This window comes from Ascidiella aspersa, chromosome 5 (assembly GCF_963924565.1).
Source record: "Ascidiella aspersa chromosome 5, kaAscAspe10.2, whole genome shotgun sequence".
In the NCBI taxonomy this organism is placed as follows: Eukaryota; Metazoa; Chordata; class Ascidiacea; order Phlebobranchia; family Ascidiidae; genus Ascidiella; species Ascidiella aspersa.
This window is the reverse complement of record NC_139451.1, coordinates 27,801,525-27,818,419: the sequence shown is the minus strand read 5'-3', so window position 1 is coordinate 27,818,419 and position 16,895 is coordinate 27,801,525. Positions and strand designations below refer to the sequence as shown.

At 36.7% G+C, this 16,895-nt stretch overlaps 1 protein-coding gene across 1 annotated transcript; it reads right to left on the bottom strand.

The window, feature by feature from the left end:
* Positions 1–10,656: 10,656 nt before the first annotated feature.
* Positions 10,657–14,444, bottom strand: LOC146145743 (solute carrier family 2, facilitated glucose transporter member 5-like). Its single transcript, XM_083390666.1, has 6 exons — positions 14,243–14,444; positions 13,857–13,978; positions 12,829–12,999; positions 12,325–12,422; positions 11,488–11,659; positions 10,657–10,830 (listed from the first exon to the last, which is right to left on the bottom strand). Exons 1-6 carry the CDS (start codon positions 14,442–14,444, stop codon positions 10,657–10,659), a joined length of 939 nt encoding a protein of 312 aa, XP_083246792.1.
* Positions 14,445–16,895: the final 2,451 nt, after the last annotated feature.

Here is a 16,895-nt window from a genome sequence, read left to right as displayed (position 1 = left end):
TTGAAGCTACATTTGAGAAACATATAATCTATATGTTTTAACATATATAGGTTCAAAGCTTGCCTTTACAAAAATACCGCATAAACAATAGGCCTACCTTTCTAACATGTATCTTTTTTGTTCGTATAGAATTTAGACAGTATAATTTATAGCTATTTCGAAAGAATTTTTAACCAATGTTTTTGATGTTTAATTAAGATTGCTTAACTGACTCGATTTTTTTACCAGTGAATTAATTTCGCTATTTTAAGTTATTTATGCAGCCCCCTTTTTTCTTTCGGAAACGCATTAAGGTTTAAGTAGTAACAGATTAGGTCAGTTAGAGTTGTATTTTTCGCTTACTACGCCAATGGATTTTGTTTGTGAACTTATATTTATGCTGATGTCGACCAGTAAATGGTAGAATTACAAAATAATAGAATGTTAATAGGTTGAAAAACACCCTATAAAATTGTCGCCTTCAAAGGGCTTTGAATTCAAGATCATTTTTGATCAATATGTGGAAAAGATATTAAGAGAACTCATATTTATATAAATTCCTGACAAACATTGTGACGAGAGTCCGTTTACTGTAATTTCCTACAGGTTTTTATCGGTCGAGTGGGTTTAACATGTCGTTGTACACTTGTACGTACATTCCAATTTCCGGGAAGCCGTGAGTTATCACTTTTCTCTCAGGGCACGAGTTAAATTACGCGAGTTAAAAAAACTGAAAATAAATAGCTCCCCTCTAGGTCTTAATCATTATTTAAACTTCCAATTTTATGTTGTAAACAACTTTATGTTGTAAACAACCAAAAAGGCGAACGCCTGAATTTGTGTAGAATATTTTTTCCGAAGCGACCCAAAAGTGTAAATGCAAGATTTGGCTACCCAAATCGTTTCGCTGATTTTTCATAAGTAAATAAGCGATAAGTCAAATATCGGTAACAAATTCGAGTAAAATTACAATTAATGCAATTATATATATATATATATATATTTAACAACTTACAAGTCTAAATAGGATAGAGTGATTGCAATTAGGTAATGGAATCAGCTGGTCATGTCTGAGTCTCCCTGCGATATCTCGCCGTGGGAGTTCATTGCCTGAAAGAAATGCAAAGGTTATGTAAATTAGCACCTATACTACACAAGCATTCACCGAGCACCAATACTGTTATTTAGTTCTAACTTTATACATTCCATTTCAGAGACAATTTGACTACTTTATTATATTAAATGTTGCTGTCAGTTCAGGCACCAAAATATTTATTTCAGGGATATTACATAACTTTTGCACGTGTTCTTACAGTGCTATTTTTAGTGGCCATACACGTTTGTAGACTCTTCCTTTTTATGAGTAAACAACAATGTTGTAAACAAGTTGTTTCAAATGACTTCAAGTCAAAAAAATTTCTGGAAGTCCCAACCAAGCGAGAAAAAGTGCAACAAAGCGTTTCACAGTTGACGTCACTTTCTGTATAGCGTTGAAATGCGTCAGAGCGAAGTAAGGCAGCATGCTAGCGACATTTAGTGGTAGGTGTGGAGAGAATTTCAGCACGTATTTCGCACAGGGTAGCTTTATATGGTTGGACCTCTTGAGATTGGCTCTGAGTACGGCCCGAAATTTTAAGGAAATTGCAAATCAATACAAAGGAATGGCTAATATTTCTTAAATTTTCATTTATCAATGTAAATCAGGGGTTCTTCAACTTGTTTTACCGCGGACCCCTAAATTTTTTGCGCTTCGCGTGGACCATGGTAGGCAAGAAGTGTTAGGCGATGACGTCATAAATTGAACAATGCAAATAGACTTATGAAATCTGCTGATTTCGTTCAAAAAAATATGAAAGTGAAATGGAGTCGATAAATACATTCAAACCTTCCACGAATGCATCGAATTGAACATGTTTAACAATCGACTGTTGAAATATTACTTGTTAACTGTCAACGTGTCCTTGAAAACCCTATCCTTGAAAAAGCTCAAAATTGAATGCGAAGGTGTTTTTTAGTTTTTTTTTTTTTATATTTAAAACGTGCTTATACCGTTTTGGTGTTAACATTTAAACACTCGTTTGACAGTGTAAGCAGTTCTAAAACGCCAGAAATGTCGGGGACCAATATAACGTTTTAGTATTATGACTTTTAACATTGTTAATATTTATTTAGATTAACACAGGTTGAGCTTATTGTTCTGCGCAGCTAAAGTTCTGTCCAATCTTTAACATAATATAAAACCATGTTATTAATTTTGTTTATTTTACGGTCAACCAAACAAGTTAGCGAATAAACTTGCAGACAACATATATACATTGAAACAAGATTTATAATTGCATTTGCACAAAGAAACTACACCAAGTCAAAGCGTTTGGGTAAAGCGCGTTTTGCCTTTGGGCCACGCCATACGCAGGAAAAGCAATGTCAACGTCCTTAGTACCGACAAACGTATTGTGCGCTTATAACCTAACAATCGAAAAGTATGTTCACATAGCATCGTAAAACTTTACTTCAAGTATTGAATCAAAGTGATTTAAATGCTGTATAATAACGTATTTGATATGAGTATTCCGTAAGAACGCGGTGATTTTTTCATGTAAAAATCTATCTTTAATAACGTACTTATTTTTGTTTGGATAGTACACGACGCTCCCCTACTAAAGCCTTTCGGACCCCAGGTCGGTAACCAGTCATTAAATGTATGTATATGCGTTGTAACAAAAACGAGGAACGCTAAAAGTATTTGATTTAAATTGCAAAGTCGTATTTACAAATGACAACTTAAACAAACATGGTTGATTATAAATTAGGCTTTTTTATTTAGTGTTTGCAGGTTAAGAGAATACTAGAAACATCGACAGAGGATTAGTTTCCGTTAAATATATCACTTTTAAATTTCCCGAACCAAACACCTAACTTGTCAGGCAATGTGGAATAAAGCAGGGGATTTATAGCGCTGTTAATGGGAAGCAAAATACCAGCACTTACAATGTAAGCATCATTGGAAAGTGGAACACCGGCTACTGAAATAAAACTGAGCACACAAATAGGAACCCAGCAGCAAAAATCGGTAAAAAGCAAGCGAGAAATACGTTTTTGCATTACATTATCGCCTGATTTATTTCTTGCCTTGGCCATTTTGTTGCTTTCTTTGTAAATTATTATGTAAGCCACAAGCATGAAAGTGAATGACAAAATCAGGAGGCTAATAATAGATATTGAAAAGTGCCAGGAGGCGTCTTTTGGAGAAACAAACAGTCGGGGCATGCAAACACTTGTTTCGCTATAATAACCAAACTTTCCTTTTATTGGTTGATTTGGAAAAGCTTCTGTAATAAGTCTAATGACGTCATGCCAAGAAAGTGACGCCATGTTTTTGGGTTTGATATTGCTGGCTAAACACATCATTTCTTGCTTTACCACTTGGCTACTTTTAAAAAATCTAGTTGGAAACCAACTATGAGAAACAAAATATCCTGAAGGGAAATCGACTAAAGGAAGAAGCGCAACTAGAAATGCCAAGAGCCAAACACACGCACATGAAATATATATACTCCTCATCTCCAAGGTTTTTGCTAGAAACGGTTTGCATATGGTAATAAGCCGAAACGCAGTCATGACAGCCATGATACCTGAAGAGGCCATAGTAGCTACAACACACACGACCCCAAACATGGAACAAGTGTTGCTGGCGCGCCATTCTGCGTCAAAGAAGCAATACTTCCCAGAAAACTGTAAACCTTTGATGCTTATTGCAATAAGATAAATCGCCATTAGAAAATCAGCGGATGCCAAGTTAAGCAGAAATACATAATTACACTTTGCTACGTTACTGCCATTTGGCTGCTTTTTAGGAAAATCTTTGATGTTGATAACCACAACCACTAAATTGCCAATGGCAGCCGCCAACCCCATTATTAAGAAGAAGACTCTGAATACAGGATTTGCGATCATTTCCTTTTGATCCGAGAAAGTTGTACTTCGCTTACTATTGGGCGGACATTCGTCACTTCCGTCAGAACATTGAGGGATTCCATCTTCAACCAACTTAATGTCCACCGACAGGGGCTTTCCATTGCGACAGTAAAACCGCGTTTCGCTGCATCGCGCCGTGTCCTCGTCGGATTTGTCGATGCAATCTGTTATTCCGTCACAAAGGAAGTTTACATCGATGCTTGTTGTTGTTAATTCAGTGGCGCAATCGTGACGCTTTGGGCACAGTCCAGTTTCATTACAATATCCTTGAGGTGTTTGTTGGCCTACACAAGAAATTCCAAAGTGCACTCCATTTTCTCTAATACATCTTATCTCACAGAACACGGGCGTACTCTCATAACATTTTTCGCATTCATCCTCTAAGTTGGGACATTCGGGCCTTCCGTCGCACATTGTGGCAGTTTTTGATTTGAAAGTTTGCGAATGTGGTTCGCACCTAATTGTTTCCCCCTTCTCCTGATCTAGTCCGCAAAATTTCATGTTGATTTCTCCGACACAATTGACCTCTGGGTTGCACAGTACTTTGTCCATGTCTACACAGTCCGTTTCGTTGTGGCAATGTATTTGGTTATGAGGACAAGTGACTTTAGCGTCACCCAAGATTCCTTGGCAAACTGTTTGGTTGTCGCAAAAACATTCATCGGAAAGATCGTAGCAGTCTACCATCCCGTCACAAACCTGCTGTTGAGAAACAACCAGACGTTTGTCCAAGCACAAAAAGCATTTAAATTGACCATCAACGAAACAAATATCTGACTTATCCGCGCATTGAGGTATATCGTCGTAGATGTTTAGCTGTTGTAAAACACAAATTCCTGTTCTGCTTAGTCCAGAGCACTTAAATCCCAGTCCGGTTTTCATTTCATCATCTTTATCTTGACAATCTGGGATATCATTGCAATGACCATTGATTTCAATGAGATATCCGTCACTGCATCGTGAAAAACTTGTATGCGTTCCTTTCTCGCAAACCCACTGTCCATTCCCACAAACCCTGTCTCTCCGCCCCTCGCACGGCCCCATGAGTTGGTGGCAAGTGGTGTTGTTGTGGATTTCTTCCAACTTGATCTTGCTGGTCTCGTTTAAACAATGTGTCACCACAACGCGCTTATTATCGCTCACCCGTATACGCCGATCGTCGCACGGCTCTATTCGTTCGATGCACTGGATCCTACCGTCTGCCTTTTGATATTTGCAAGCTCTGCAGTACATCTCGTCGCTTCCGTCACGGCAATGCGATATCCCATCACACATTTTGTCGTTATGAACGCACGCAGGCGCATCTATACAAAGCACAGAGTCGTATTTGCAAATGCTGCAGTTTGTCTCATCACCGTTTTCGGAACATTCCCCGAACCCGTTGCACCATTGAACTTCCGAAATGCACTTTCCGTCAGGGCACAATCGCATACCTTGACTGCAACTTGTGCAGTTTGCTTCATCGCTTTCATCCTGACAATCTATCATACCGTTACACCACCATTCCGGCGGAAGACACTCGCCGTTGTCGCACTGCAAATCGTCGTGGCCACAAAAAGCGCAGTATATTTCGTCGCTTCTATCCCGACAGTTAATGTGCCCATTGCACCAAAAACTCGCGATCACACACTGCTTGTCGTCGTCACATTTCAGCGCTCCTGCTTGGCAAGTTATGCAGTTAACCTCGTCGCTTTCATCGTTGCATTCAGCTAAACCGTTGCATTTTCGACTGTCGTGTAAGCACCGCCTTCCATCACAAAGATCCGCTCCCGATTTGCAAGTGACGCAGTTCGCTTCGTCTTCCCTGAGGTGGCAGTCGTCGTATCCGTCGCAAAGCTTACTCTGACTGATACACATTGTATACTGTGGACCACAACCGAACTGATCTTCAGCACACGTTGCCTTTGCTTCGACGCACAAGGCAAGCAACGCACAAACACAGATAACAACTATTTTAACCAACATTTTATAAACTTTCGGTTAAAATCTAGCAGAAAACGGACATTTTTAAAGAATGTTTTATAAGAGCTTAGTATTTATATCCACAACAGAATCTTGCCCTCCAACAGAACACATAATGCCGACGATAAAAGTTCTAACTTTTTTTTAATAAAAGCTTGAGAAGCGCACCGCTCCGAACAAAAATCAGTCAGCAAAGGACTAAAACTTTCAATACAAATATGCATTTCGCCATATAAATGGCATCATCAGTTTATCTTAATTTGAATTAAGACAACTGATGATGATATTTATTTTGCGAAATTTAGAACTTTGCTGAGTGATTTTGGTCCGGAGCGCAGCTCTTCTCAAGCTTTTATGTTTTATAAGAGTTTGTTTTAAATTATGAAAGCTTTAGTTTCTTGTTTTTACTTGATTAATGTTTTGCAAGAGATAGTATAGTCCAGATTTCTATTGATAGCTTTGCCTTACTCTAGCAGTTTGCAAACTCTTCTGTAACAGCTGCGAGTTAAGTAATATTTAAATGTTTGTGCAAAGCATGTCAACGCACACACACGCACACACACATACACGGAATTGGCATTGCTGCTTGTAGTAAGACTGCCTTGAACTGGCATCTAATAATCCGCTATAATTAAATCCACGCTTACATCTTGTTAACAAGTACAAAAATAACTTTGTAGCCTTGCCACGCACAAATTTACACCAACGTTGGACCGGAATAAATGAACGCGATTAATAGCACTTTTGTTAGCAATTAGGTTTTTTGAAAATTGAATTTCAATTCATCAAAATACGTTATTCGTGCTACCATGTCAATATAAAGCTTGATTAGTTGCCATGTTTATCAGGTTGAGTTTCAGTATATGAATACAAAAAAAGCCAACTTCGTGAACTTGAATATCCGGTCCGACCAGATGACCTTATCTTTATCGAAGTGGTGTCGTAGTACTTTTACCGAATCATAATTTATGTGTCGCTCGTAATTATGTCTGGCTCATTTGGGTTAAGTGTGAGGACAAAATCAATACAGCTGCAGGAAAGTTTAATTTCTACAAAATTAACCATTAATTTAAGGTTTCGCACATTTCTAAATATACCACCTTAAAGTATTCGGGTGAGAAGCCATACTATCGTGTACCGGTTCTTAGCACATATTAATGCAAACTGCCAACCATACATTACTACACACATGAGAAGGCCATTAGGGTACAAAAAAAGTACAAAGAGTTTAGGAAGTGCAGTTGTTTACTGGCATTTATTGCTATTTCGATCCAACGTTGATGGAATTTCGCGCGTATCGATCCTGTAGATTTATTTTAAAACTTGTTAACAAGCTGCACGTGAACCCTATCGGCTTCCAAATGCTTGCAAGGTCATTTCACTTTAATCTGTGATGTCATTTTTTATGCTCTTAGTGCTTTGTATTGTACATAAAATTTGCACTAATATATGTTACTCAGAACTTTTTACTTCAGGAAAGTGCACCGCAGGTCTTCTGTTGTTTATGGTGTCCCGGTACTTCTATAGTATAAGGGATGAACGTTCGGACTTTTGTTTTTTTCACAGCTGTTAAGTTTGCTATTAAAAAAATTAACAAATAGATTTAGAATCATCCATTAGCTATGTGGCTGAAACATTGGTTAGTTTTACTTTGGAATATTAATTATAATGTGGATATGGTAAAACTCAATATCCCCAAAAAGGCGGTAATCTAAACATTAAGATCTATAGTTTGGTAGTTCAACTACCGGTTAGTGTATAAACCAGTTTTTTAATTAAAATGAAGTTTCTTACTTTTTTCAAAAGGTTGAAAAAATAGGGGGCAATTATTTCTTGAAGTTTTCACAGGGGGCCAAGATGTAAAAAGGTGGGAACCCCTGCTTAAAACAATCAAAATATAGAAAGTTTAAACGTACCCATGCCGCCCAGTTATGGGGCGAGAACACATTCTACAAAGTGGTGTCCTGAGCGATGCGGCGTGGTTTTGATATTGTCAAAATAAATGATATAAGTTAAGAAAAAATAGAGTCGGGTGGCGTCATTTTTTCAGCGAAAATGATAAATTCACAAAAGAGCAGAACTTTAATTTGACGACTAAACCATCATTGCATCTTGCGAAGATGAAAAAGAATGTGAAAGCGCGATAAAAAAGGATAAAATCGGACCAATTGGTTAATGTGATAAAGGAAGAACGAAAGAGAATACAATAAAACACCATAGATTCAAAAAGCGATGGCGTAATATTAAAATAAAAACTCACAAATTACTAGGAATATTTAAAAGAACATATCAGGCTTTTATAAGAGACTAAACAAATTTATATTAAACAACATCAATCGTAGAGTTAAGCATGAAGCTCTAAAGTTTTAATAAAGTAAATAGATTAACTAAGGATGTGCTTTATTTTCAGTCGCGACATGTTAAGACTTTATCGTAATACGAACACGACATATAAAGCAAAAACAGCGAAACAGGACAATACGCATTTTACATGCCTAAAATCACACCACTAAGTTGGACACGTTACGATAAGTAAAGGTGTGGCAAAAAATAGTATTAACAAAATTTTCACCGAAGTATTTTTCCATCTCTCACTTGAAATGGGCTTGAATTTCCTCCGGCGTTTTCCCCTTTGTGTCAGGAAGGAAACATTTCTGGAATATGAGGTAGAGTATAGTGCATCCAAGCCAAATTGTCATCGAGTAAGAACCCATTGCAATCTGATTAAATAGGGATGTGTTCTTATATGGCAACAACATCAAAATCACAAATTTTAACAATTCATCACCCTAATAAATATGGTATTTCTACCAGGCATTGTATATACTGAAAATAAGTTATTCTGGTATTTATTTATTTAACCGACGTTTCGGCTACTTATCCAGGCTACCTATCCAGGATGCCATCATCAGGGAATGTAACAACACCACGCCCAACAGCACGCAAAGTAAAACGACAAAAATTGTGAATAAGTATAGCCGAAAATCGTTGGTCATAAAGCAACTTCCGAGGGGCTAGATCACAGATGTTATTAAACACATATGTTTGTGTGTGTCTTTCATTGATTGATACGGACTGATGATCCCCCAGTGTGAAGTTGCTTAGTATAGCCGAAAACGTTGGATAAACAAATAAATACCAGAATAATTTATTTTCAGTAAATTCACCATTTTTTTTTTGCTTCTGGAGGATTTCATTTTAAACTCTTTGTGTCGTTTAAACGTACGCGTGTTATTTCAACCTATACACTGCTAGTATAGGCGAGGTTTATTTAATTTCTATGTGAACCACCCAGAAGATTATACATGGAGACATAGCTACATTTAAACTGCTACTTGATTTCTAACTGCTACTTGATTGATTGATCAACAATAAAGTGCTCAGTAACTGTTCATATGGCATCTCCAAACAGCATGAATTTAGTTCTATTTGTGAATATTAGGAAAATCCTCAGTTTAGAAATGTCGAGTAGGCCAACAAAATTAGGTTTATTTTCAGTATAATTCACCACCTTTACAATTAGTCATTTACCTTTGGGAATACCAATATTAGGTAAACCGAAATAAGTTAGGTTAGCATTGTTGCCCGACACTGGAAACGCTTTATTATATACACAAGTTAAAAATAATTGCACCCGCAAATAGGGAGGAATGAATCCGACGAACCACGAAAGAAACCAAAAAACGAAGGCACCGTATCCAAAGGCTGTGGTTCGGGTTGGTTCGATTGTAATCTCACCCAGCAAGACAAATGTGGCAATATTAATTCCACCAAAGAAACTGTAAATCAAGACATCTTATTTTTTTTAATATTCTAAAATGATATCCTCAATACTAATTTAAACAAAAAGAGCCAATGCTGAGTTTACTCAAACCCAACGACCCCCCTCCCTGTTATACACAATCTAGGGTAATATTCTCCAAGTAAACACGTTGATTAAATAAGATACCGGCACTCTTCGCAGTTTTGGTAGTTTGATTTTAGCACTAAAATATTACAAAAGCATGTTTAGACATTTCCTTCCACAACTGCAACTTCTTCTATTTATAGCAACCGAACTGGAAAAAATGTATATAAAACCTATTTCAAATGACGCCTATGTCTAAGTAAGGGTCAGTCGGAGTCAAATAGCAGTTATAAATCCCTTTAATATGCCCGTGGCTTGAATTAAAGCTGTACATCCAGCAGAATCAGTCATAAAGGTTACAACGGTCGGAAGATAATGCTAATTTGGTCGATCTGCGATGACTTGTCTATTAAACGTACAGGCTCATAACTGAGTTAGTTGAGCGAAGGCCCCGATAATGTAAGTTCGAGTTTCACCTTAGACTAGCGCCGCTTGCCTTGCTTACACTGACACACTTAATATGATGAATGACTTTCATTTTAAATTTCAAAGAGCTGTGTATAGGGTTTTCCGAAATTATAGGATCAGAGCCAATACCCTATGCCAAGTATTGCTATCGGAATTTGTCCGATATTTCGATCATATCGTTGCCGATCCGACACCAAACTAACATAAGGGTTCCTGTGAATGAAAATAGTATTTTTAATGCTCGAGTCTAATTTTGGCCTAATAACAACAAGACATCCCTTGTTGAGTTGATTTGAGTCGTACACAACATTGTAATGTTAAATCTAATACAAAATTGAATCCTTGGAAATGTATGAAATAATATGGAGTTTCCGAAATTCAGATTTTCTTGCGATAAACTGTTTGTTTACCTATATATACAGAAACTAATATGACCTGCAGAAAAACACAGCGGATGAAATGATGGCGATGATGGGCATGACAGTAGGTGCTAGATGGAGAGTGGCTTGACTGATCGTGAAAGTTGTGAGTGAAATGATGATAAGGATCGTTGCTCCAATGTTGATTTTGTATCCACCAATGCGCCCCACAAGAAATGTCTAAAAAGTTAGAAAAGGTTAAATAAGAGGGCTGTAGGGCATATCATTGTTGTTGATATATAGCCGACTACGAAGTACTGTTAGCTTGAATCGTTTATTCCGTCACATAAGGTAGAGTAGAGGGGAAGCAAGGGAGACCAGATAAAGTTAGGTGTAGTCTCAGACGAGAGACAGAGCGATCTCCGGCGATAGAGTATAGATACAGAAGCATATAAGCAGACACAAGAAGAAGGCGATTGACACGACACAGCAGGAATGAGTCTGTCGTTATAAACGGACCTACAGGGTCACTACAGGGCCACTATTAAAATTAAATTTGTCCCCAATTTCTGTCAGTGTTAAGCGACAGTTTTGGCATGTTCAGGATTTTGTTTTAGCAATATTACCATTCAGGTAAACAAAACTATTGTGACAGCCTAAAATTTTCTATACTTGAATATTTTAGTACTGCCATATTCGTAAAGGTTACCTAGGTAAGCCAAATACTTTCAATTAGCCATGTCTTAGGACTTCTACAGAATAACATGGGAAACGCCATATATTTTTCCAACATTCACTAGCAAGTATTTTTAGGTGTTTTAGCAAGTGTTTTATGAGTAGGCCTGAGTAACTAATTACGTTCATAATGTTATAAAAGTTTCTTGAAGCATTTCTTACCCCAAGTATTGTAGCAGCGCATTGCAGGACGAAAACGCCAATTGTACAGTAAGTGACGTTTTCCTTGGAGATTCCAGCTTGCAAAAATACTTGGTCCGCGTAAAAAACAAAGTTGTTGGATCCGTTGAGCATAAATCCAGCATATATAGCGAAGACTGAGATTAACTGATTTCTATATAAATATTTGAAAAAAAATTGGGGTATCTTGGACTGTAATAGCCTACTAGTTTATTGATTTCATAAACAATACCACATCAACAGTTATTGTTTAAACCAGGGATGTCCAACCTGCGGCCCGCGGGCCACATTGCGGCCCGTGTGAAATTTTTGTGCGGCCCGCTAGTCATTTTCACTCCCAAGTTGTATTTTAAACGTTCAATATTAGCCTAATTAAAATGTACCAGTCAGCTTTTAGGGGCGCACTAATAGTATAGTATGGGTAAAAAAATATATATATAACTCTAAAGACCAATACTTAATCTTGAAACGTAATAGGTCATGCGGCCCATTAAATTATTTCAAGTGTCAATGCGGCCCACTATAATAAAATGTTGGACATCCCTGGTTTAAACCATTAGTTACCAATCTGGGTCCCTCTATTCAATTTTCCGTAAATCACTTTTCAAGGGTTAAAAAGGGAATCGCAACTATTTGGGCCCAACGCCCATAAAAAACTACGAAAATTAGTTTGAGCGGAGTATGGCCAATCTCAACAACACTTTGCTTTAAGTATTAAAACAAATGCAGTAGCGGCAACGTAATGTTTATGAAAAACTTACATAAGCGTTAGGTAACACTATTTAGTTTTTGCCCTAATAGAGCAAATAAGTTATGAACCTGTATTGTTTGGTTGTCATCATTTCTTTGATGCCAACAATAGTTGTGGTGGCGTAGACCTCTTTCTTTATTTCAGAAATTTCGCTTCTAAGATATGCCTGAAAGACGTATATCGTAAAAACTTTTTTTCAATTAATACCAAAAAAATCAGGCAAAAATGCATCCAAAAAACGTATATACTTTTATCACAATTAAAGTATATACGTACCTATATTGTGCATATGAACTGTATGCAACTTAACCTCATTGTAACTTAGTTAGTTTATATATCTTGTTGTATACACAAAACAGAACGCATAAAAAAAATTTTTTTCAAGTTACGTGAATACAAAGTCTAGTCACCTTATGTCGATTCAATGTGTAACATATATTCAAAAAGAAAATAACTTAGATTTGGTTAAAATTATTCCTGCTAAATCTAAAGTTCGTGTTTCACAGTCTCAAACTGCTCAATCGTATTCACTTTATGTATTTTTACCGTCATACATTTTGTCTCGTACTTACTTCACTGCCTTTCCTCATTTTTCTTAACGACTCCATCGCTTCCTCTTGTCTCTCCTCACGGATGTAGTAGTACGGTGATTCTGGGATCCAGATGCTAAAGACGAGGTATATAATGGCGGGAATGGCACCAATAGCCACGTGTATAGGCCATCGGTCGATACTTCCCAGGGCCTGTCAGAAGAAATTTGTGTTTCGAAGCTGACTATTATAATAGTATTTTCTTGGTTGTAATTATTAAAGATCATACATACGATTAGGTAATATACTTTTCGACTTATAAATGACTGATTTTGTCTCAGACAATAAAGTCGAAAGTATATTGCTAACATTCGAAGTCATTGTCGTCATTGACGTGCTTTAGGGCGAGAAGACATCTTCGATTTACAGATTCAGTTTGCATACGATTAGTTGTTATGAATTTAAAAAGTGTTTCTTAAAGATTTCATTTTAAACTCATTGTGCAGTTCAAACGTGCGCGTGTTATTTAAAACTACACGGCAGTGTCAGGGTAATCAGGTGCCACTATATAAAAACAACTTGTATTGAAACCTCGATTTTACATAGCCGTGCTTCATCAGTGATCTTTGTAAATGGCCGTATTTTTCCAATTCTAAATAGGTTAATCAGGTAACACTATATAAAAATAAATTTTATTGAAATCTTAACAAGTTTTTGCACAACCGTGCTTCATCAGCCACCTGATTACCCTATTTAGAATTAGACAAATACGGCCATTTACATAAAGACTACACTGCTACTATAGGCGAGGTTTATTTAATTTCTCTGTGGACCACCCAGAAGATAATCCATAAAGACATAGCTACATTGAAAATGCAAACAGAAAGTCCGCCCCTAACTGCTCAATAACTGTTAATATATCTTCAAACAGCATGAATTTAATCCTTTAACAATTTGTGAATATTAAGAAAATCCTGAGTTTAGAAATGTTGAGTAGGCCAACAAAGTTAGGCAGGATTTTCAGGCGACAATTAGTATTTACACTCGGTAGACCATTTTAATTATCTCACCTTAGGATGCGCTACCGAGGGTCCAAACACAATCCCGACTGTAATGGCCACCACTCCGACACTTTGCCACATTACTTGTTTGTTGCGAGCGCTCATCTCAGACATTAGCATCGGAACCAAAGCTGTGAAGTCACATAGGAGTTTACCACTAGTTTCACTTGGTTTTCAATTATAGTAAGCGTTTCGTAAATTTAAATAATTTAAACGAAAGATCTTTTTATTTCTAAAGGGCTGCGGTTTAAATGCTGACGAGTATTTTTTGTTTAAAAAATGACCGAAAGCAAGCGTTCCAGCGTTTAACAAAATATTTTCAACTAATTTGCATCCCTGGCTTCTGAATAGTCGAAACGAACTTGTGCTATTATTTCAGACAGAAAAAAACTCACCGTAATAAACGCCAAACGGAAAACCGCCGACAAATCTTCCTACGATTATCGCTTCATATGATCTCGTGAGACCGCCAACCAAAGCTACGAGCATCACGCCAATGATGTGAGTGACGTGACACATTTGTAGCACGTGCTTTCGTGACATGATTGAGAGAAAGAACTTGCTCATAATCCCTCCGAAAAATCCTCCGACGACCATCATGGATATGGTTAGTGTTAGAAGAGCCAGCCAAACGCTCTCTGGCATGGGTTCTCCGTTTCTAGACTGAACGTACACATCGTGATCAGTCTTAAAATAACTATTGATGCTTATAACCTTTAAATGCCTAAATGTGGATCTCAATTGATCCCACACACCTCTTTGTGAGCCTTATTGTGCGTGACTCCAAATATTCTCAAAGCATTTAATGTTCCCCTGATCCCTATTTATACTTTTCTTCAAAATATTCCACTAGTAAAACAGTGACTGAGGCTTAATGTCAAAAAACCTAGTGCGTCCTCAAAGACCCATGTTAGTTATTATAACTTTTTGGTCATGAAACCTTTTTTGTAATGAAAACTTCATAGCTATTATAATATTGAACTTAATTCGTATGCAATGTATTCTCCGCTTAGTTATTGCCACAAATTATGTCACAACTCACTAACAGAGTTATTCAATGCAGTGATCGGAAATACAACTAAAAGATTGGCCGGCTTCGAGGAACATATTATATAAACCAAACAGCTAGATTCAGTTTTTGAATCGAATAAAAGTATATGGAAGAATGTGATAGTGGCAAATCTGGTGGGCAGTAGTTGTCTCACAACCCAAAATCTAATTCAAACATGTAATGGAAGTTTGCGGTTTCCAACGCACAACACAAAAAGCATGATGCAGCGTGTTTTCGAACTTACAGAATACGTTTCGTTGTAGATCGTATTTAGCACAGGTATGATTGGACCGAATTCGGTTGCAAAATACCCCACGGAAAAGAAAGGTGTCGTGCTAGTGATGAAGATACACACCGATCCGAACAAAGAGTTTTGCTGTAACAAAAATATATTAAGGCACCACAATAAATTGTTAACAATATATTTAAGATCACACAATACACACTTGAACACAATACACACATCAGCACAGGTTTTATATTTTGTTCTTCTTTCTTTTATATAATGTATAAAATTCATAATAAGGGTATATAGACGAATATCTAGTTTAAAATGGCTTAAGCAAAGGTAATTTAAACTTCAATATTCATGTTCTCAACATTTTATTATTCAATCTGTCATTTGTTTCATTATGATTTAAACTCCACTGCCTAATAAAAAGATGTGTGGTATAAGAATTAAACACATACTGAATACAAATTATATCAGGTAAATGTTGTTGTCCATCCTGACAAAGCATGGTAAAACTTACAAGAAATCTTCTGCATATTTCAAGCAGGTTGGAAAACTGGCCGAAAATCTATAAACAATGGCATAAACGACTTGTCCAGACGTTATTTAGATGCCCAAGGCAATATGCAAAAGTAGCTCTGGACAAATGTTTTTTGCAAATACGCCTTTACTTATCTGTACATCTTGGTTTACTACGAAGTACTTTGAATGAGTTTAACTAAGACGAACTAAATTTTTTTTGATCAATCATTAAAGGAATTGTAATGCAACAACATAAAAATAGTTTATTATGGAAAAATGTTCATTTTTAAATGCTTCAAGTCTAGAAAAAGTATTTTAAAAATATGCATTTAGATTATATTTAAGTTTCATGTTTAAGCGCTCAATACACATTTACCGGTCCTTTGGCATTTTCCATTGCTTTCTTGCCCTGATAAAAACGATTTGAGAAGATTTTATGACGAACAGATACTGAAGCATTTACACAAGGGAAATAGGTTCAAGTAGTTTTGTAAACCAATTATTTTCAGCGAATGATAGACGTTTGTAAAGCGCGGTTACACAGTAATATGACTGACAAACATTGCAATGTTGATCAACGACATTAACTGCTGTTAAAATTGCAGCTCATAGACTTGTTGTGCACAACATGGCAAGATGCTTAAGAAACTCGGTTTAGCATTTTTTCAAGGATTGCGTGCTTTTGATATTATATATATATATACCCTACAATCTTTGCATTGTATTTTGAGGTTGAAACGAAGCATAAAGAAGACAATTTACAAAGTAATATCTACGTTGTTTTTTTACAGTAGAATATCTTCACGTGCAATTGCGAAATACGACAATGCTTCTAAATTAAGGCTAGATTATATCAAAATGAACCGTTTCGCCAATAAAGACTCACGCATAAAACCAGGTATTCCCCATTATTAACATTCAATTTGCATTCATTTTCAAAATAAAACTACAAGGGTTATGCAATCCCTTTTATGATACCTAGCGGATGATCTGGTACAACTATTAATTTACTCTTAAAAACGCTCATTACTTTGACTTAAAATGCTGGAAGCGGATATAGTACAACCTGGAACTCAAACTTTATACCTGAACCTTACTGTAAATGCTTTACATTTTTTCGTATTCCTTTAAACTACCAAAATTTATTAAACCGCCAAATATACCGTTACATCTCGACATTTACACAGCAAAGATCGGAGTCTTATCCAACGAAAGGTTTGCTGAGGCAAGGGTACGTGTGCAA